Genomic DNA, 22,324 nt, shown 5'->3' with positions numbered 1-22,324 from the left:
CCGCCTGCACCACCGCGAGCCCCCAACCGAGCCTCAATCCCCCGACCTGAGGGCACAGGTGGGTTACACGTATTCCGCCGATGCTCCCTGACCCAACCGCGACCCGAATCGAGCCCGGGAACGCCGGATTCGGTTTACACCGACGATCCCCCGCCGCGGTAGCATGCCGCCGGCGCGTTCCGCCGCCGCCCCGCGCCCTGTTGAATCTGGTGCGTCCGATCCGAAACCAGCGCTCTAGATTAGATCGAAGTTTCATTAGATCTAAACCGTTAGATCCAGATCCAGCGGCCTGGATCCACGCGTACCGGTTCAGCCTTGGAATTTTGTTAAAGAGACCCTGGGGTCTTTCAGATTCAACCCGCGATCCTATATAGTGTAAAAACATTTACAGTTTGGCCCAAATTTTAGCGCTTAGCCCCCTGACCTTTCTAGTTTTAGTACCCGCAGTCCACGCTTGACGTTTTTGCGAGTTAGACCCTAAAGCTTTAGTTTAAATATGTTTCAGCCCCTGGTTTTTTGTAGAAAAAGCCCCTGGAACTTCAGTTTTCTTACAAATAAGCCCCTGAACCTTGTTTTAGGCCTAGTTTATGCGTTTTAGCTCCGTTTTTAGCGTTCTTTTTATCCACGCGATCGTTGTAACGCATAGAATAGTTTTAGACTAGTTTAGTGTGCTGTTTTTATGTATTGTTGTACTGTTTATTAGTGTTAGCCTTTGTTTCCTTGTATGTTGATGTTGTGAACTGTTTTTGGCCATGTGATCGTGAGTAGACGTTGATCCATCTGAGGAGACCCAGTATCAGTACCCGGAGCAGCATCCATCTTCAGATCAGTTTGAGCAGCAGCAGGGGCAGTACGAGGAAGGCAAGTATAACATGAACAACCTATCACTTTAATTACAATTTCATACTGCATTTTAATACTGTATGCCTATAAGGACATTCCTAGCCACTTTATATCCTTTATATATACCTTTGGGTTGCATTTTGGTTAGTTGTGCTAGGTTGCTGCGCTACAACACATTATGGTCCTTTTAATTAATTTGATTAATGGTATATGCAACTTAATTCTGAGAGTGGCCCGTTGGAGGGGCTCACGTCTCGTTTAAAATTGGTTTTGTTAGAAACATGGTTTAGGGGGCCAGCACGGTGCTTAGTGCCTGGTTGGTCACTCTCCATAAGGACCGGTTCATAGAGCGACAACCTGGGACAACAGCGCTACCACAAGACTGGAATGGGACGGTCTTGGCTTACTAATTAGGCCATTTTGGTTCGGGAGTAACTTACCGACGGGGCAAGAGGGGAGTCGAACCTCAATGGTGCCCAGGCTACGAGGCATGGTGTGATACCCCTCGAGGTGGGTACCATCGATGCATTGACTGAATCCTTAGCGGTTACACCTTACCAACGTGTCCTTTGTAACGGCCTCGTAGTGAGTCGCTAGTCATCTCACCTAAGGAAGTGTGATGAACAACTGGCATAGCTCACGACTTGTGGGTAAAGATGTGCAACCTCTGCAGAGTGTAAAACTGGTATACTAGCCGTGCTCACGGTTATGAGCGGCCCAGATCCTCCTTTTGATTAGTGGGGTTAGCTCCTTCCGACGAGGGGGTGCCTCTCGGGGTTACCTTGGTGGTTTTGGTATGGTTCTCAGTAATTACATAATTAATTTTGATTAATTACTATGCAACTGGGTTAATGGTAATTCATCAACTCATAGTAAATAGCTTTAATAAAATTTTGCCAACACTTAAAAGCTAAGGCAGTTGAGTTAGCCAGCCTAGAGCCTCATAGTTTGTGTTATACTTGTTGAGTACAAGTTGTGTACTCACTCTTGCCTCTTCTCTACTTTTTCCTCTTGGCTACGCTACTGCTGCTCAGTTCCTGCCGACGCGAGGGAGTTCGTCCAGCGCTACCAGGACTACGAGGACTTCTAGGTGCTTCGTCTCCCAGTCGACGTCCCTGTGGCGCCCTGCTTCAGCTTCGGAGAGCTTTTTCGTATTTTGTACTTCGCTTCCGCTGTATCAGACATTTATGTCATTATTGTAATAAATAACATTCGTATTCGCTTTATTATATCTTTTTACGTGATATGTGCTATGATATACTGTTCATTCTGTTGTATATACGTGTGACTTGATCCTGGCACGTATATGATTGCTCGGTTTATGTTCTTTTATAAACCGGGTGTTACACTACGGGAGGGGAAATGACATGCACGACACATAATAAATAAGCACATTCTACTAACAATGCAACTAATGGTATGCAACTCTTCCCGACACAACTCACAATAGGTAGCTCACTAGTTGTCAGGACCACACCGTAGCCTGTCCATACCGTGGACACGGACCATTCGAATGGATTATACACTCTGCAGAGGTCGTACACTGTACCCACACGCTCGGCTGCCCGAACGGACAACCGACATAGCCGACACCCAGCCGTGGCTCAACCCCGACTAGTCGCCCCCAAACCCTCGGGTCTGGACCAATCCAGGTCTCACCCCAAAACATATCCACCTCGGACGACTACCAGGTTAGCCAGTGGGATTAGGCTAAGGTTTGCCCATACAAACTCATGTGGTCGTACTGAAAGTAAGCTAGGTGAGATATCAAAACAACTCGGTCCTTATGGTTCACCAGGGCAGCAACCATCCCTCAACATGTCAACTCGAGCCTACCACCACGGTAGCACTCACCTGCCAGTCTACCACCACGGTAGCGCCGGCTCCAGCATACCCAGCTGCCCTAGCCTCATCCAAAACCCTTCATATCCTAGTCTCAACTCTGGTTATGCATAACTACTCATATGCATGTATGAGCACACTCAATCACTCAAGTACTGGTATATGTAATCGATCCTAGACCCAGGCTACAGCTAAACGTCCTCACATGGATGCAACCGCTCACGTAGGGGTCGATGAAACTTGCCTTCGCTTGCGTACGCGTCGGCGGCGGCGGCTTCCTGCTCGTGGTATGGGCCTTCTGGCTCCTTGGCAGGCTCCTCCTCGGTCACTCCGTGATCTACGGGCGAAAACGGCACAACCGGCAAACAAACACAAGCAAGCAATAAGCTCAAATGGAGATGAAAATAGGAGGAATAGATAATATATGATTTGAGGAGAGTTTAGGAAAAAGAGTTTCGTGAAAAGGAGTTGATATGAAGGAGATATTGAGTTTACAGTATTGATTGGTAGAATGATTTGGATTAAGTGCTCACGGCCTGGTGGGAGTTTTGGGCCTTTATTAGTGGAGTTAATGGTCGGGGGAGCTGCCTGCCATCTCACCTTGGCGTGGAACAGCTCGAGGAAGAGGATCAATTATTGGAGCTTCGTTTCGTGAGTGAGCTGGGCTCGGAAGGAGCGGTTCAGCTAGCGGAGCGAAGCGGCTCGGTGTGCTTGGCTAGTGACGGGGCTCGTCACGGCCTTGCTCCTTTTATAGGCGAGGAGAGCAGCAGCGGCGTCGCGCAAGGACGGGCGACGGCGTGGGCTGCGGCAGCTCGTCGTCAACGCGAACAGTGGCAGCACTGAAGGCGCGAGCGCCGAGGCGGCAAAGCCGGCGAGGGCGCTGCAGCAGCGTGGGTGAGGTGGGGACGCGGGAGTGGGCGGCACGGCATGATGCCAGCGGCAGTACGCGGTCCCGTCGTGGGGACGGTGTGTCGCGCGTGCGCGCGCGAGAGCGAGCGGATGAGGCGGTTCAGCGGGAAAAATATCGGCCGGCACTGTGCGTGGCGACCCCTATTTTTAGGGAGGTGAGTGCTGCCATGACGGGTCTTTTCAAGGTCAATGGTGTGGGTATTCTGTGGCTTCCAGGGAATGATGAAGTTATGGCAAAGGAGGTAGGCGCTGTCATGATTGTCTGGGAATTATGGCATGGTACGGTGACTTGAGAGGCTTTTATGGAAAGAGACGAGATGATTTTTGTCGTGGGTGCAAGCATGCGTATGCTGGTTACTGGAGGGAACGAATGTACTAACGCAAGGCAAGAGTATAAAATAGTTTACCTAGTAGTTATGCAATACCTCGTATAACGTTAGTATTATTTTACGTTACTAGTTTAATTGCAACATAAGTTTTATTTTAGTGATTGTTGGAAATTGAGGTGGTCCTACTAAATTGAGGATCTACACCAACTCACTTCAGAGTTGGTCAGCTTCTAGTTACTTAGTGTACCGGGTCCTTTTGACGGCAGAGCCGTCTTTTGCTTCCGGGAGGCAGAGCCTACCAACAGATGAAGCTGGCTTCCGGGTGGCAGAGCCAACCTTCGATGAAGCCCAGACCCTTTTGTGATCCCGGGTGGCAGAGCCAACCTTCGATGGATCACAACTTATACACTAAGTAAATAAATTTAACCGGGAGACTAACACTTATAAAGACGCTTACCTTAATGAAGCAACAAAGGAACACACACCTAGCACACTCTACCTATGCTCACTTCTACCATGCCCTTGGATGTGTGTGGGATGGGGTGGAGTAGTATGGCATGGCAAGGGGTGGCACCCTCCTTATATAGGCACTCATACCCTCTTGGATGAGTGACACATGTCACACTCTATCAGGTTCCCTACAAATATCTAAGTTCCCAACAAATATCTAATTCTAGAAAATTCTAAATTTTACCATGGCAAGAAAATATCCAAGCTTCTTGTCTCCTTATGATTCTTGTGGAACATTCTAGAACCTTATCATGGTAACCAAAATTACGCCATGGTTTATCCTTATTTTTATAGAACCTTCTAGAAGTTTGCATTATAAATTTCAACACTCCCCCTTAATCATGATGAAAACTGGGATGTTACAAACCTACCCCACTTAGGTTGAATCTCGTCCCCGAGATTCAGCTTCACCACTAAAGAGACTAGGAAACTCAGCTCGGAGCGCGTCTTCTCTCTCCCAGGTTGCTTCTGCTTCCGAATGCCTGCTCCACTGAACTCGACAAATCCTGACTTCTGAGTTGCGGGTCCTTCGCGTCACAGTGTCCAGAATTTTTACTGGTACCTCTTGATATCTGAGATCATCCTGCAGGTCGATTGTCTCTGGGGCCACTTGTTCTTCTGGTACTCGCAGGCACTTTCTGAGTTGGGACACATGAAATACATCGTGTACATCTGACATCTCTGCTGGCAACTGAAGTTTATAGGCTACCGCTCCCACTTTCTTGATAATTGGGAAAGGTCCAATGTAACGTGGAGCCAACTTTCCTCATACCTGGAATCTGCGTGTGCCGCGAATTGGGGAAACTTTAAGGTACACATAGTCTCCAACTTCGAAGGTGAGAGTACGTCTTCTTTTATCGGCATAACTTTTCTGGCGGGATTGAGCTGCCTTTAGATTCTCTCTGATTTCTGCTATCTTGTCTTCTGCTTCTTTAATAAAATCTGGGCCCTCAATAATGCGGTCACCGACTTCGGTCCACATGAGAGGTGTGCGACATTTCCTCCCGTAGAGGGCTTCAAACGGCGACATCTTTAAGCTTGACTGGAAGCTGTTGTTGTAAGAGAACTCTGCATATGGCAAACTGTCTTCCCAATTTTTGCCATAAGTAAGAACACAGGCTCTTAGCATGTCTTCAAGGATCTGATTGACTCTTTCGGTCTGGCCATCAGTCTGAGGATGATAGGCTGAACTGAAGTCCAACTTTGTACCAAGTGCTTCATGTAACCTGCTCCAGAATCTCGAAGTGAACTGGGTTCCTCTATCTGACACAATCCTCTTAGGTACTCCATGCAGCTTCACAATACGCTCAATATATAATTTGGCTAATCTATCACCTCCATAAGTGGTACGCACTGGGATGAAGTGAGCCACTTTAGTGAGTCGATCAACAATTACCCAAACTGAGTCATGACCACTCTGGGTTCTTGGTAAACCGGTGATAAAATCCATACTAACTTCATCCCACTTCCATACTGGGATCGGCAACGGCTGGAGTAATCCACTGGGCTTCTGATGCTCTGCCTTAACCCTATTGCACCCATCACAATGAGCGACAAATCGAGCGATATCCCCCTTCATACCATTCCACCAATACTTCTCCTTAAGGTCTAGGTACATTTTTGTAGTGCCAGGGTGAATGGAATAGGCTGAGTTATGGGCTTCATCCAAGACGGTCCTCCGAAAATGGCCTTGCTTAGGCACACATAATCTCTTCTTGAACCACAGGACTCTGTCTTTATCTACTCTGAAATCTGGGGCTTTGCCTTCACTGTTGCGATCTTTAATCCATACCAATCTTTTATCCTCCATCTGAGCTTCCTTGATCTGGTCATCCAGGATGGGGCGAACACTAAGGTTGTAGTTACAAGAGTGGCTTACAACCCTTAGGTTCAACTTCCTCATTTCTTCACTCAGCTCTGGGGCTTGTGTGACTAAGTGATGACAATATGCTTTACGACTGAGCGCATCAGCCACCACATTAGCCTTTCCAGGGTGGTAATGGATTTCCAAATCATAGTCTTTGATCAACTCCAACCATCTTCTCTGTCTAAGGTTGAGGTCTGACTGGGTGAAAATGTACTTCAAGCTCTTGTGATCCGTGTAGATCTCACACTTGTTCCCGATCAGATAATGTCTCCAAATCTTGAGGGCATGCACAACTGCGGCTAATTCCAAGTCATGGGTGGGGTAGTTCTGTTCATGTGTTCTCAACTGTCTTGAGGCATAAGCTACAACTCTTCCTTCTTGCATAAGCACACAACCCAATCCTTGTCGGGATGCGTCGCAATAAACGACAAAGCTCTTCTGATTATCTGGCAAGACTAGCACTGGGGCAGAAGTTAGTCGCCTCTTCAACTCTTGAAAGCTTCTCTCGCAAGCTTCAAACCAAACAAACTTCGTGTCCTTCCGAAGTAACTCAGTCATAGGCCGGGCTATCTTAGAGAAACCTTCGATGAATCTTCGGTAATAGCCGGCTAATCCCAAGAAACTCCTGATCTCCGAGGCTGAGGTTGGTTGCTTCCATTCTGATACTGCCTTGACCTTTTCTGGGTCCACTTCAACACCTTCAGCTGTTAAGACATGACCCAGAAAACTGACTCTCTGCAGCCAGAATTCACACTTGCTAAACTTGGCATACAACTGGTGTTTTCTGAGCTTTCCCAGCACAATTCTGAGATGTTGTCCATGCTCCTCAGCACTCTTAGAGTAGACTAGTATGTCATCTATGAATACCACAACAAACCGATCTAACTCCTCCATAAACACCTTATTCATGAGGGTCATGAAAAAGGCAGGGGCATTAGTCAGACCAAAAGGCATCACTGTGAACTCATACTGGCCATAACGGGTCCTGAAGGCTGTCTTGGAGATGTCCTCTTGTCGCACTCTGAGCTGATGATAACCTGACCTTAGATCTATCTTGGAGAAGAACTTAGCTCACTTCAGCTGATCAAACAGGTCATCAATCCGAGGTAGAGGGTACTTGTTCTTGATGGTGACTGCATTCAGATTACGGTAGTCCACACAAAGTCTCCTGCTTCCATCTTTCTTCCTCACAAAGAGCACTGGGGCTCCCCAAGGAGAAGCAGCGGGTCTAATAAATCCCTTTTGTTGAAGCTCTTCAAGCTGCTTCTTCAACTCGGCAAGCTCTGGGGCTGCTAACCGATAGGCATTCTTTGCTATAGGTTTGGTTCCAGGGACTAAGTCAATAGTGAACTCACATCTCTTTCTGGAGGCATACCGGGTAATTCATCTGGGAACACATCTGCGAACTCCCGAACTACTGGCACCTCTTCTGGGGATTCTGCTTGGATGTGGTTCACCATGGAGTCTGACAGGCTAGGCTGGATTTGGCATGTGACTGTTAACCCTTGGCGGTTGGTGACTGTCACCGCTCTCTCAGCACAGGCTATGTTTCCGCGGTGCTTGGTGAGCCAATCCATACCGAGTATGACATCTATCCCTTTGGAAGTAAGGACTACTAGGTCGGCAAGGAATACTACCCCACTTAGGTTTATAGGGATATCTAAGACACCTAAGTAGCAAGGTATATGACCTCCAGGGGAACGGGTTATTAGTGGCCTCTTAAGGGCTATAGTAGGTATATCATGCTTTTCCACAAAGTGGGAGGATATAAAGGAATGCGATGCTCCAGAATCAAAAAGCACTGAGGCTAGAGCTGATTGGACCAGAAACTCACCGAGAATCACTCCTGGTGCATCCTCTGCTTCTTCAGCATTCACATGATTCACTTTTGCCTTGCCGAAGGACTGTTGCTGGCTCTTAGCTGGTGTTGCACGGTTGGCTCCAGTCGGCTGCTTTGGTCCTTGAACAGAGTTGGAGAAAACAGAAGGGGCGGGCTGATTAAGATACGGAAAGTTGGCCTTGTAGTGTCCGGCTAACACTGCTTGTTACGTGTCCAACCGTATTTTCTTGCGTGCTTTCATGCACAGGACTTCTTATGAGTTGCGGTTTGGACGCCAGCCCCGTGTTGACCATCTCAGAGTTTTCGGTTGCCGGTGCTTTGTGCTGAAAGATGGAAATCTTGATAAGTTTGAGTCTCACTCGTCTGACGATGTTTTTCTCGGTTATGCTTCTCACTCTAGAGCGTACCGTGTGCTGATTATTGATACTAACCTCGTCAGAGAGACTTGTGAAGTCACTTTCGACGAGACTGCACCGTGCAATTCTTCTGTCTTTGAAGTTGCAGGAGATGATGAGCTCAGCACCTCCATCTTTGAAGATGAGGAGGAAGAAGCTGCAGATGGCGAGGCTGAGGCTACCACGTGGGCTGTGGACCCAGCTATCTCTGCTACGAGCTCGGACGATGACGACGGCCCCGACCCGACTACGTCTACGTCCCGAGGGCTGTTCGAGGAGGTGACTAAGGCTACACCAGCTGCACCTGAGGAGGCACCAGCTTTGGTTGAGGAGGAGGTGACTTCGACATGGGAAGCACCACGACACATTCAGCGTCGCCATCCACCTCAACAGATGCTAGGTGATCTCAATGAGCGAGTCACCAGGTCCAAGGTAACAAGTATCGCTGGCTTTGCTCATTCAGCGTTTGTTGCCTCTTTTGAGCCCAAAGATATTGGACACGCTCTTTCTGATTCTAATTGTTTCAATGCCATGCATGAGGAACTTGAAAATTTTGAAAGAAACCAAGTTTGGGTTTTAGTCGAGCCTCCACCTGCTTTTAATCCCATCAGAACAAAGTGGGTTTTCAAAAACAAGCAGGGTGAGGATGATTTGGTTGTTCGGAACAAGGCTCGTCTTGTTGCCCAGGGGTTTTGCCAAAAAGAAGTATTGATTTTGAGGAAACTTTTGCCCCTGTTGCTCGTTTGGAAGTTATTCGAATCTTTCTTGCATTTGCTGCTTCCAAGGGTTTTAAGGTTTTCCAAATGGATGTTAAATCTGCCTTCTTGAATGGCTTTATTGAAGAGGTTTATGTGAAGCAACCCCCTGGTTTCGAAAATCCCAAGTTTCCAAACCGTGTTTATAAACTTCAGAAAGCTCTTTACGGTTTGAAACAGGCACCTAGAGCTTGGTATGATAGATTGAAAACCTTTTTGCTGGCTCAGGGCTTTATAATGGGATGTGTTGATAAAACTTTGTTCCTCATGTGGTCTGGCAATGACTTTCTTTTGGTTCAGATATACGTGGATGATATTATCTTTGGTGGCTCTTCTCACACTCTTGTCTCCAAATTTTCTGAGCAGATGTCCAGGGAGTTCGAGATGAGCATGATGGGTGAGTTGCAGTTCTTCCTCGGGTTGTAGATCAAGCAAACTCCTCATGACACTTTTGTCCATCAAGCCAAGTACACTAGAGACTTGCTGCGGAAGTTCGACATGAGTGACTTGTCTCCTCAGCCGACTTCTATCAGCACATCTATAGCGCTTGATGAGGACTTGGACGGCGAGGCGGTGGACCAGAAGGAGTACAAGAGCATGATCGGCTCTCTCCTGTACCTGACGGCGACGCGACCGGACATCTAGTTCGGCGTCTGCCTCTGCGCGCGGTATCAGGCTTCGCCGCACACCTCCCACAGGCAGGTGGTGTAACGCATCTTCAGGTATCTGAAATTCACCCCTGAATTTGGTCTCTGGTATTCTGCGGATTCTTCTCTGGTTTTGGTGGGCTTTTCTGATGCCGATTTCGGTGGGTGTCGGTTGGATCGCAAGTCAACATCCGGCACTTCTCAATTTCTCGGTACATCTTTGGTGTCTTGGTCCTCTCGCAAGCAGGCTAGCGTAGCGCTTTCTTCCACAGAAGCTGAGTCTGTTGACGCTGCTAGCTGCTGCTCCCAGATACTTTGGACGAAACAAACCTTACAGGATTATGGCTTGAGTTTCGGAAGGGTTCCTATCTTTGTAGACAACATGTCAGCCATTAGCATTACAAAGAACCCTGTCCTACACTCCAGAACCAAGCACATAGACATCCGATTCCATTTCCTGCGAGACAACCATGAGAGAGGACACATAGACCAGATCCATGTCCCTTCAGAGAGGCAAACCGCAGATATTCTCACCAAACCACTTGAGCAGGACACCTTTGTTCGCTTGCGAGGAGAGCTTGGGGTTTGTTACCCCTTTTGATCGCTGACTTTTGTTTTGGTTAGCTTGGTAGCTCTTTGTTTTGCTTATCTTGGTTTTCTAGGTTTGGTAGTTGCATTGTGTATATGCATTGTACATGTTTGTATTTTGCATTGTCTCACTTGCACTAGCATTCTTGTATACATTGCTATGATCTTCTAGTGCCTGCTAGTGTGAGTTGATAAACTTGATCATGTATAGCTTGTTCCACTGTGTATATGACATCATGTGAGCTAAGCTATTTTGATTTGAAAATCTGAAATGATGATCACCCTGTCTTGGCTACTAGCATGTTAGGGCGTGTTGATATGCTTTGTTATCTTATTCATGCTAGTGTGGCTTTTTGTTCAGCAATTCATATTTGAAATGATCTAAATTTGATAAAATTGCTTGAACTGTTCTTGAAATGGATTGAAAAGATCCAGGTGGGATTGCTTGTCGCACTGATCGAGCTTTCGGGACGGCTCACTTTGCACTTGTGAGAACCCGGGCAAGGCTGTGCATGACTGAAACGTGTGCTTTAAACTTCTGATTGTCTTTTGGCATAGGCTTGGCCTCGTTGCTAAGTTAAGCATGACAAGTTTTCAACCCCTGGCATTAAGAATTGATTGCTATAAATTTGATTGAAAAATGAATGTTGGCAACTTGTTTTGGCTGGTTTGGCTCCCCTGTATGAGTTTGAGTAGCACTGCTTTCCATTCCCTACTTGTTAGTGCTAGATCATGGTTGATGCTTTTATTTCTCCTAAACTGAACTTGCCTAGCTCTAGACTGATTTGATATACCCTGTTGAGCTAGATGCAGGTCTTGTTTATGGATGCACACGTGTTTTAGACTAGATGTTGCTCATATCTTTGTATCCATGAATGCTTTCACTTACACCTCCTGCATTGCATTCATTGCATAGCATCTGTTCAGGGGGAGTCTCAGCTTCAGGGGGAGCTTTAGGTCTTTTTAGCTTTGATGTGTGCATGTCCCAACAAGGGGGAGAATTTTGAGAGAAGTGATCGAACAAGGGGGAGACTTGTTTGATTTTTTGAAAAACATGTTGTGCACAGGGATTTGTGAGTGCATCATTTTGGGAGAGTTGCACTTGTGAGAGGGAAAAATTTTGCTTGGGGAGTTTCTGCTTTGGTTTTGGCTCCTGGTTTTCTCGTTTTCCCTCTGCTTCTTGCATGACTGCGTCGAGCATTACCTCTGTCTTTGAGGAGCCATGTTTTGGCTTTTGATCGATTGCGTCGAGCCGTTGCCCTTGTCTTAGGGGATCGATCTTTGCTTGAGTAAGTGACTGTTCTTGCCTTTCTGAACTTTTTGTCACTTGCTTGAGTTCTTCACTTCTTGCTTCTCTTTTTATCACTTCTCTGCTTTCAGGTGGTGTGTTGACAATGCACTCATCAAGGGCCGTTAGAAGGCCGAGGCGGGAACGGCGTCTAGGGCCATGGCGAGGAGGCGGGAATCTTCCCGCGCATGAGGTTTTGGCGGTTTTCTCAAAACCGGCCACCTACCCGGGTTTCGCGGACCCTCCAAAACCGCGGACTGGATCTTCATCAAGACGGCGGCATCGCGGAGAACACTTCGTTTCAAAGAAAGAACCTCGGCCGTCGGATGAGATCGTGTACTGGGGGTGCTGCAGGCCAACCGGTCCCTGGCACCGGTCTGACCGGTCTAACCAACCGGTCTGACCGGTCCAGCGTACCGGTCTGACCGGTCCCGTGGGTATAAATACCCCTTCACTTGTGTTAGGTTAAGTGCGGCTTTTGTATTGTGTCCGTGAATTCTCTGTTTCTCCAGGCCGCCGCCCCTGTGTCTCTCTCCCCCTGTTCTTCTCTTTAGGGTAGATTTAGTTGATGGATTGTTGAGACCTTGTGTGGGATTTGATTGGGAAAGGAGGCTCTATCCTCCTCGTGCCCTCTGGGCTTTTGAATCGATTCAATCCCCTGGTTTTGTGCCTTGTGCAATGGATTTTCGACTTCGTTTTTGGTGCACTTGATTGCTAGGAGGTTACGAGTTCTTTGCCGTGATTCCCGTGCTACTAGCCCTATCCTAAACCCTCTGGATTCACTGGTTTGTTCGAATTCGATTTCCTGAGTTCTTGAGAAAACCCCAATCCATTTTGATCTCCCTCATAATTCTCAAGATTCGTTGATCTTTAGGACGAGATCTTTTGGGGATATGTTCACGGGGTAGGGGCGAAGCAATCCCCAAATTTCATCGATTTTCGTGATCGTTTGATCGAGATTCACCGTTTGAATCCAAATTTTCGGGGGTTTTCTGGGTGCCACCTGTCAGACCGGTAGGCAAGACTGGTCAGACCGGTCTGCTAGTTCGTGAACAGCTGTGACCGGTCAGACCGGTCCTGTGCACCGGTCAGACCGGTACAGGCAGATCAGTTCTGCAGTTTTTCCGTTTCGCTTCCGATTTGCTTCGATGTTTCTCTCGCTCGTTCAAGGCTTTTTGTGTTGGTTTAGCTCTTCAATTGCTACTCCAAATTTTGGTCAGAACGCTTGAGGGATTGGGTGATTTTGGGATATAGGCCGACAATTAGAATTTCGAAGAAATTTTGATCGGCTCCCATTCACCCCCTCTTGTCGCCGGCTTCGGTCCTTCGTATTTTGATTTTCCACGATTTTCCACGAGAAAGAATTAGCAGTGCCAGGGATTGAAATTTTTTTATGAACGCCATCATTTTTATACATGAAGCAGGAAGCTCACACTGACGGGGAGGCATGAACATGCAACTGCAACTGCAAAGCTACTGCAATCGATAGAGAGAGCTTGATCGCCTGGTTCTCTGATTAACACTAACTACACCCCTAGTGGCCTGGAAGACCACTCACGGTCACCACGATTGTAAATATGTGATGTGCTGCTTCTCTATGACCATCAGGAAGAAGGGATCGTCGACTGATTATCCACGCTGCAGCTGCAAGCTCGGCTCGAACGGGCTACGGTGATCACACGGCGTTTTGAATGGCCAGCCAGAGCTCAGACCACCTCGTTCTTCTTCCCGTACATGACGTTCCACGAGTCCAGCGTCGGGAACAGCGGCTGCTGCTCCACCGGGGCGGGCGGGGGCGCCGTCGTGTACGCGGCGGCGGCGGCGTGCGCCGCGGGGCCCGCCTGAAGGAACTGCTCCATGCCGAGCTGCGGCAGGAGGAGGCCCAGGCCGAGGCCGGTGCCGTCCTGCTGCTGCTGCTGCTGCGGCAGAAGGTCGGACTCGTCGGCGCCCGTGACGCGCTGCACCAGGACGCGGAACGTGGCGGCGTCGGTGCTGATGTACGTGGTGGGCGCGCGCTTCGACGGCCGAGGGCGCCGCCGCTTCCCCGCGTGCCCGCCCGCCGGCCCCAGCCGGCACCGCGCGGGCGACGACGGCGACGGCGCCGCGCCGCCCTTCGGCGGATGGCCCCCGAAGCCGTGCATCAGCGCCGCCGCCGTCGTGGCGGCGGCCGCGGACGGCTCGGGCGCGTCGGAGAGGGAGAAGTGGAGCGCGCGGGCGATGGCGGCGTCGGCGAAGGAGCGGGACAGCAGCGCGCCCTGCGGCGCCACGCCCACGCAGGAGACGGCGTCCATGGCGTCCGTCCTTGGCCTCCCTGACGCGGCACCAGCGCAGCGCTGCGTGTCGAGCTCAGGCTCCCTGGCTCGCGAGCTGCAAGCGGTGGCGGGGGGGCGCCTGCGACTTTGGGTTTGGGAGTGGGAACGGGCGGACTGGAGTGTGCGATCGGGCGGCGCGCGGGGCTATAAAGGCGGGGCCTGCGGGGTGGGCGGCGACGCAGGCACGCCGCGTCAGCGTGGTGGGCGCGGGCCGGGCAGGGCGGGCGGCGACCGCGAGACGCCAGACGCCCATGGGATGATGCCCATGGGATGACGTCGGGATCGGGCGCATGGACGTGGACGGATCACGGATTGGGAGCGCGCAGGCGTCGGCCCCGTGGGCGGCGTTGCGTCGTCACGGCAGCCCAACGGCTGGCGGTGCAGGGGGCGGCAGGGGGACGTGGACGCGCGTGATGGCGGCATGGGTTTGGGCAGCGTGCTCCCGTCCGATTTCTGAATGGACTCGGACCCAACTGTTGTCTGGTCTCGCCGGTCGCCGGTCGCCGGTCGCCGGTCGCCGGTCGGGTAGGTGCTGACCTGCCGGTGCGTGCGTACGTCCTCGGGACCAGCGCCCCGGTTTTGTCAAAACGTCTAAGCGTGGCGAGTCCCGTCGCGACGGTGCGTCCGTACGCTCGCCCTTCTCCGTTTTGTGCTACGGCAACCAGCAAAGGCTTTTCCGTTTCCGTTTCCACGTTTTGCTGCTGCTCTAGAAGAGGAGCAGCGGTTGCTGTTTACTAGTAGTAGAGTTGAGAAAAAAAGTACCAGGAATAATGCGAGTATTCACTAATCTGCGTACAGTTCCTTTTGCTAGGCCCTGTTTAGTTCCCTTCAAAATTCCAAAACTTTACAAGATTCCCCATCACATCAAATATTTTAACGCATGCATGAAGTATTAAATGTAGCTAAATAAAATAACTAATTACACAGTTAGATTGTAATTTGCGAGACGAATCTTTTGAGCCTAGTTAACCCATGACGGAACAATAATTATCAAATACAAACGAAAGTGCTACAGTGTTTTACACCCAAATCTTTACGCAACTAAACAAGGCCCTAGTTTGGACCGAAATACACGAAGACAATTGGCCGTGCCCAGTACGATGTCCCTGCTGTCGGTCACAAGAAAACAAATGCAAGTGCACGCGAAGGACGAGCTGCTCGTTCAAAGTTCAAACACGATCTAGGCTGTGTTTAGATGAGATGAAAAGAGGGAGAAAAAGTCATATCAGTCATTGTAGTATACTGTAGCACTTTTCGTTTATTTGTGGTAAATATTGTCCTACCATGACCTAACTAGGCTCAAAAGATTCGTCTCGCAACGTACATCAAAATTATGCAATTAGTTTTTTTATTTAACTACATTTAGTACTCCATACATGAGTTATTTGCTATATTTAATGTTTCGATGTGATAGCAGATGTGATGGATGTGATGGAAAGTTTGGAAATTTGGTGGGAACTAAACACACCCCTAGAAGCGATCTTTCTTGTGCGTCCTTTTGGAAATCTTGTCGAGCGTTTCTGGTCGCCTTTTCGAGATGTCCCCCGTCACCCTCTCCCTCCCCAAGTGCGCCTTCTTTTTTTCTGCCTCTGAACATGACACCAGTAATCGCCTCACGAATTCACTGCGAGCGTATTGCTTGGACAAGCGCGAAGGAACCGTTAACCTGCACACTGAAAGTGACAAAAGAAGCTTCTGCGATATCAGGTCAGATTTTAGCGTCAAGTTTTTCTAAGCTCCCTCTTTGTATCACCACTTTTTCATTGGTACTCCAGTAAAGAGAGGAATGAATATTGTGTTCCTTTTCATGCATAATAATAATATGCATCCTCGACGAAGTAAAGCATATATCCACTAGAAATCTAGATTTCGGAAAATGTAAAGCATCACCCAAAGGCCAAAGCTTTTGCTGCCACAAGTTGAGAGACTGAGTCTGTGCCGCCGTGGAATAGTAGTGGGCGCGCGCTGTCAGTCGGCACGCGCAGTGCGCCAAGTGGGTATTTTTGCTTCAGCTGCTCTGAAACTCAACTCTGAAGAGCGTTCTGCTGCATGCCTGTGTTGCGCGTGCAGCGTGCAGCGTGCACCGTCGCTGTGCTGTTTCAGCAGTGTGTGAAATGGGCAAATGGTTCCCAATTCCACCCACAGAATTTGCAACTTTTTTTTTTGAAGATTACAGAATTTGCAACCTTGCAGCAACGAACTGGATGCAAAGAGCGTCCGAAGATTCCTGACTCTGTTGACGTTTGAGGAGCCCATTGCCGAACCCAACTGCTCCATGATAGGGCAACTCACTAGGCCATACCAGGGTTCACCTTTTCGTTTTTTTTACGAATCCCGCCGATCACCGGAAACGGAATTCCGGACGAAATTCCGCCGAAAACCGCATTTTCCGAACAGAATGTGAATTCAAATTTAAAAAACGGAATTCCGGAAATTCCGGGCGAAATTCCGCTACTTTCCGGCGGAATTCCGCTACTTTCCGGCGGAATTCCGGACTTTCTGGTGGAAAATGTCATTTTTTTACTACAAATGCTCCAAACATATGAAGAATTAAATAATTTAATAGAATATTTTTTTTGTATCTATTGTATATTGCAATGTACAATGCATATTAAATATATTACACACAAATTATTCATAACAAAAGTATATTGCCACATGAAATCACAAATAAAATGCATGAAAACTAAATTTATCACAATAACTTAAATTGCATAGACCATAATATAAGTTTATAATACATAAATTGCATAGTCTATATAAAAACCCAAGTTCAATCCAATAAACAATGTTTATGTATATCACGTAGTACTTAATAATTAATGAAGATATGATGAAAGTGTAAGGATAAATAAAGGAGACCTCTCATTCCATTCAAAAGGTATATTCTTTTAACCCATTGATAGTACGGATATTAAAAAGCTATAAATCCTACCTCATTAAATTACAAATAACCTTGTTTTTCAACTAAAAATTCAATTTTAGCCTAGCAAATGATCTTAGATTTGAGTGTGTTCTAGTCCTATTTGCTCAGAAGAACACCTAGTTTTTTATCATATTTTTTTCCTAATTTTTTACAAATATTTTTGAATTTTTAAATTTGAAAACGGAAAATGGCGAAAAATACCGGAATTCCATTTCCCGGCTACTAGCGGAAACGGAAAATTTTCCGGTTTTCCGGCGGTTTTCCGCCGGAAAGTTGAACCCTGGGCCATACCACCGTACTTCCAAGTGTTGCGACTTGCGACCAGCTTGGCAGCTTCCTGGATTCCTTTTGCGCCGGGCAATAGGCATGTCAGGCCTTAACTTTGCATTTTGTATTTTTGTATTTTTGGAAGGAAATTTTCAACATTTAAAGTATTAAATGTAGATTAATAAAAAACTAATTACAGATCTTGTCTGTAAACTACGAGACGGATCTAATGAGCCTAATTAATTCATCATCAGAGTAGCAATTTAATGTCTAATCACGTCCTAATTAGGCTCATTAGATTCGTCTCGCGATTTACAGTTCATTTGTGTAATGCGATTTATTTTTCGACTACATTTACTACATCATGCAAGCGATTTACAAAAAAAATTGTATTTTACGTTTTGGGATCTAAACAGGACCTCAATACTAATAGTGGCATCACAAATTCATAACTCAAATTCAGTCCAGCTAGCCAGACACCATTTTTATTCTCTGCTGCATTGGAGGAGTAGTTTGGGTGGCACAGCACTTGATCGCTCCCACGGGCACGCCTACTGCTTGCTGTATCGAAGGATAACGCCAGCGATGTCACTGAAATGTTGCAAGCTAGGGCAGCAAGAAAAGTCTGAATCCGGAGAGCGTTCGACTAGGTTAGCTCAAAAAACAGAGCAAATACCGGAGCAATGTGTTATGTCGACGCGAATGAAGTTATGTGAATGGGTTTCTGAAGCTACATGAAGTTATGTGGATGGGCTTTAACCATTCTTAATAACGAACTAAAAACAAAACCTTATTATCTCTTTGCCCTTTAAAGCTAAAGGAAGTTAGGAGTATGTGAATGAGTTTAGGAGATTTTTTTTTCTATTTCAGTTTAAAACCATTTTTACATAACATTTTTCCTAGATGAGGACATGATGATATCAGTATGTGGTAATCAACCACTGCCACAGCATTTCTGTTTGCTTGGATTTACAGGCACGTCAAGGCAGCACATTAGAATACTCCTCATGTGATACTCCCCGCTTTGACTTGCTGCGTCTCCGTCTCGTCCACTTGGTCCTTTCTGTTGAATTGTGACTAGGAGCTTAGGGGTAGTCTAATCCAAAGCCCAATAGCCACAAACTGATTAGTATTTAATAGCATTGCATAAAATTAAATATATGTGCTAAAGCCACCAAACATGATGATGACAAATATAGAATATGATTTAAAAAGTCTTTCATCCTTTGCGAGCGAAAGGTAAAGGTAGGTTTGGATGATATCTCATTGTCTTTGATTTTTATGGGCTGCTAGCATCCTAACCTCGTTCCCTAGCTAGTGCCTAGGTCAATGGCTGATAGCACCTAACAATCCAACAACACAGAACTGAAGGTTGACACGGTGCTGTGCCTACTACTACAGTTGTGTACTCAGGATTTTTTTTTTGAAAAAAAACACTTGATGTTTTCAATTTTTTTTTATCCCCTGGCGCTGCTTACTGCTGCTTCATGTGCATATCTACCCTTTGATCTTCTAACGTACACAAGGTCTTCTAAAGTATCATATGGCTGCTTTCATGCCGCAAAGCACGCAAAGCATCATTCGCCCAACCGTATGTGACGTGTGCTAACAAACAGCAGTTAGCTGAAGCCAGAATGCCAGAACAAGTCTATTCGATCAAGTGCTACTAGTTACAGGCGCAGTACACGATTGGCCGCAGGCCTGCAACCTATAGTGGCACTATGATCTAGTATGGAGTTTATTGTTGATAGGTCAACCAATTAGGCAGGCCGTGCCCAACCTGCACCCCCCCTGTTCTACTTGCGACTCCGAAGTCGCTGGTGAATGTGCTTATACACGTTGGCAGTGATGTCATGTTGAGGAACGAGGAGGTACTTCATACAAAACGAAGCTTAGTAACACCAAGTTATGAAAGGAGAGAAAAACCCATTCTTGCCCACGATACCAAGTACAATCACATAGCGTAGGTGCTACTGTTAAAGTGTTGATCTTTCTTCGTATGGAGAAAATGCGACACCCTTTGTTTGTACACGGCAAGGCGAAAGGCGAAAGGCCGGTCCATTTTGGGGCGGATGAAAGGGCGCTGTCTGGGCCCCCACTGTGATATCCGTCCTGTGACTATTGGGCTGGGATGGAAAGCCTAGTCAGTCAGTCATTCTTCGGATGGGCCATATCGGGAAATCGGTACCAGGTGTCGTGGGCCCGTCCGTCTGTCCAGGCCACAAGGCTCAAGTATCTACTACTGTCCCATTTTTAAACAGGTGTCACCCTGTCATCGACATGGATTACTGCACCCATAAAAAGCTCATACTGGAGCGTCACCGTTCCATTACCATTTCATGTCAAGACAGGGAAACCTCTTTATATAACAGCTGATTTAGCTGCAACCAGTGGCGGATCCAAAATATTATTAGAAGGAACTTTCTTCTATCTCTAAATAAAATAATTTTAGTTTCTTCTTGTAGTGTATTCATGTCAAAACATTCTAGAAAATACTTAGGAGGGGCTCTATAGATCTAGCGGTAGTGGGACTGGAGCTTCTCCAGACCTACCGCTGGATCCGCTCCTGCCTGCAGCTGGACACTAGAGTACATACTACACGATCCAGAAAACAACTCACGCACTAGGCAAGTAACTCCTTTCACACTCCGTTGGAAGCCCCAGCCTGCTCTCCCGGCGACAGGAACACGAAGGCAATGCCGCCATGTGCGGCCGGTTGGGCCAGGCATAAATCCAGCCGTCTGTATCAGGGTTCAATTTCCCGACCGGACCGGCCTAACCGCCGGGCTCCGGTACCGGTTTGCCGGTCCGGTTAGGCCGGTTACCGGTCGGAACCGGTCAAATGTGAATTTGAATTCAAATTTTACCGTGGTGGCGGTTCCGACCGGTATACCGGCCGGGTATACCGGTATACCGGCCGGTTTGGCCGGTATACCGGCCGGTTTTGTGTTGCGGCTCACTGCGGTATACCGACCGGTTACACCGGTATACCGGCCGGTTTGGCCGGTATACCGGTTGTTTAGAGTATTTTTTCGCCGCTTGAAAAATTGATTCCCGGTGTGAAATAAAAGGAAATTTCGACATGAGCTATGCACATTTTAATGTAAATGACCCTACCAAAGCAATGAGTTATAATTATGCATACAAATACAATAGTAATAGGGTGCATACAAATACGGAGTCATACACTTATACACATGAAATGAAAAGTTCAACGTAGGAATGGGAAGACCCCCATTTGAGATGCGGTTTGGTATTCGGCGGTGGACATCAAAGCGATACCTCGCACTCTAAGCAGCTCAGCCTTGTAGTGTTGCCAAGTTTGGCCCGTCCACGCCGATGTTGTCTGCCATTCCTGAACTAACATAGTGTAAAAATGGGGGTCTTCCCATTCGTACACCCATCTCGTCGGTGGCTGCATGCTGATGTCAGGAATGGGATAGTGAAAAGAGTGCCTCGAATCGCTGTAGGAGGAAGAAGAGTTCTGTGGACTGTCATAGTCCGTCGGTCCACCTGTTCTCCTCTGCGATTGCGGTGCTCCATGGTCGGTGTCCTGAGTAGCATGTGTGAACTGAGTTTCCCCTGCAATCAACCATATTTCATAATTAGTAGTCAATAGTCAGAAATATGTGTGTATTTATATGTGCAATATATACCTGTGAAACGAACACCACGAGCATGACCACTACCACCAGCAGCAGCATCAGCACCACTACCTCCACCACCAGCATTAGGCTGAGCACCGTCACCATCATCACCATCATCGGCCGAGCTGCTATCCTCGGACTCCTGATACGGAGGACTACGCTCACCTTCGCCATCATCAGTCTCGGTGTCGCTGCTCACTGGTTTTGCTGTTCCTTTGCCTTTTCGACGCTTCGAGTCACCCTTCTTAGGCCCCTTGTGCAACTTTCTCTTCCCTAGGTGAGTGTCACCTATATTTTGACGTGCCCAATCGCTGATGGAATCATTCCCCGTAGCCTCACGTAGATCTGACACGTTTATTTGATTTCTGACAATATGGGACGGGAGAGGGATCACCTCTGCCCCGCGCCCAGCCAAATGTTGTTTCAATCTAGTCGCACCACCTCCTCCTTTCTGCGTACGACAATAGTTACATCGCCATCCGGGATAAAGATTTTCACCGTGTTCCCACACAACATCTCTGCTTGCCATTGTCTATCTGCATACATGCACAACAAAAATATATCATCTAATATTCTTACTCCTACCTAAGTTATAGTGTCAAAAATCATCTAATACACCTAAATTAAATCTAGCTAAAATCTACTACATAGTGCAAAAAATCATGTAATATAAATAAATCTTCCCTAAATTCTAAATATACCTAAGTCATACACCTAAATCCTAAAACAAAACATCTAAATACACCTAAATCCTAGGGAAAAAAAAAACTAACCTGACCGCGGCTTACCGACGCTAATCGGCGGTTTACCGCCTCCCCATACCGGTAAACCGGCCTCCCCGGGCGGAAAACCGGACGGGACCGGTAGATCTGCTACCGGTCCGGCTTACCGGTGAGGGAGACCGGTTAGCCGGGATCTGAGAGCGGCTAACCGGCCTCGAGCGGCGGGCGGCGACTTCTGGCGGCGGACAGGAGTCAGTGAGGGGGGAGCGGGTGAGGGAGGCGCTGGTGAGGCTTCGGCTGAGGGACACGCGACGTTAAATGACCTCTGCCGCGCGATGGGCCTTAATGGGCCGCGGTTTTTTTCTTTTTCTTTTTTTATTTAACTTATAAATTCCGAAAACCATACTAAATGAACGAATTTTGGAGAAAATTTGACACCATTAGATTCATTGCACCTTGAAGTATTTTTAGGAATTTTTTGGGAATTTTTCATTTTTTGAATTCAAATTTAAATTTTGAATTTAGACCGGTTTCATACCGGACCGAACCGGTACCGGTCCGGACCGGTTTGACCGGTAACCGGTCAAACCGGACCGGTTACCGACGGTTCGGTTAACCCTGGTCTGTATCCTTCCCA

At 47.6% G+C, this 22,324-nt stretch overlaps 1 protein-coding gene across 1 annotated transcript; it reads right to left on the bottom strand.

Moving 5' to 3' along the window:
- Positions 1–13,160: 13,160 nt before the first annotated feature.
- LOC120687550 lies at positions 13,161–14,232 on the bottom strand. The gene has a single exon (XM_039969564.1). It carries the CDS (start codon positions 14,102–14,104, stop codon positions 13,520–13,522), a length of 585 nt encoding a protein of 194 aa, XP_039825498.1. The 5' UTR covers positions 14,105–14,232; the 3' UTR covers positions 13,161–13,519.
- Between the last annotated feature and the right edge of the window lie 8,092 nt (positions 14,233–22,324).

Source organism: Panicum virgatum, chromosome 9N (assembly GCF_016808335.1).
Source record: "Panicum virgatum strain AP13 chromosome 9N, P.virgatum_v5, whole genome shotgun sequence".
Taxonomy (NCBI): Eukaryota; Viridiplantae; Streptophyta; class Magnoliopsida; order Poales; family Poaceae; genus Panicum; species Panicum virgatum.
Note: the sequence above shows the minus strand (reverse complement) of the source record. Positions and strands in the feature narration are given on the sequence as shown.

Excerpts from the sequence above, each read along its gene's own strand:
- LOC120687550 (XM_039969564.1), bottom strand. The coding sequence starts at position 14,104 with ATGGACGCCGTCTCCTGCGTGGGCGTGGCGCCGCAGGGCGCGCTGCTG.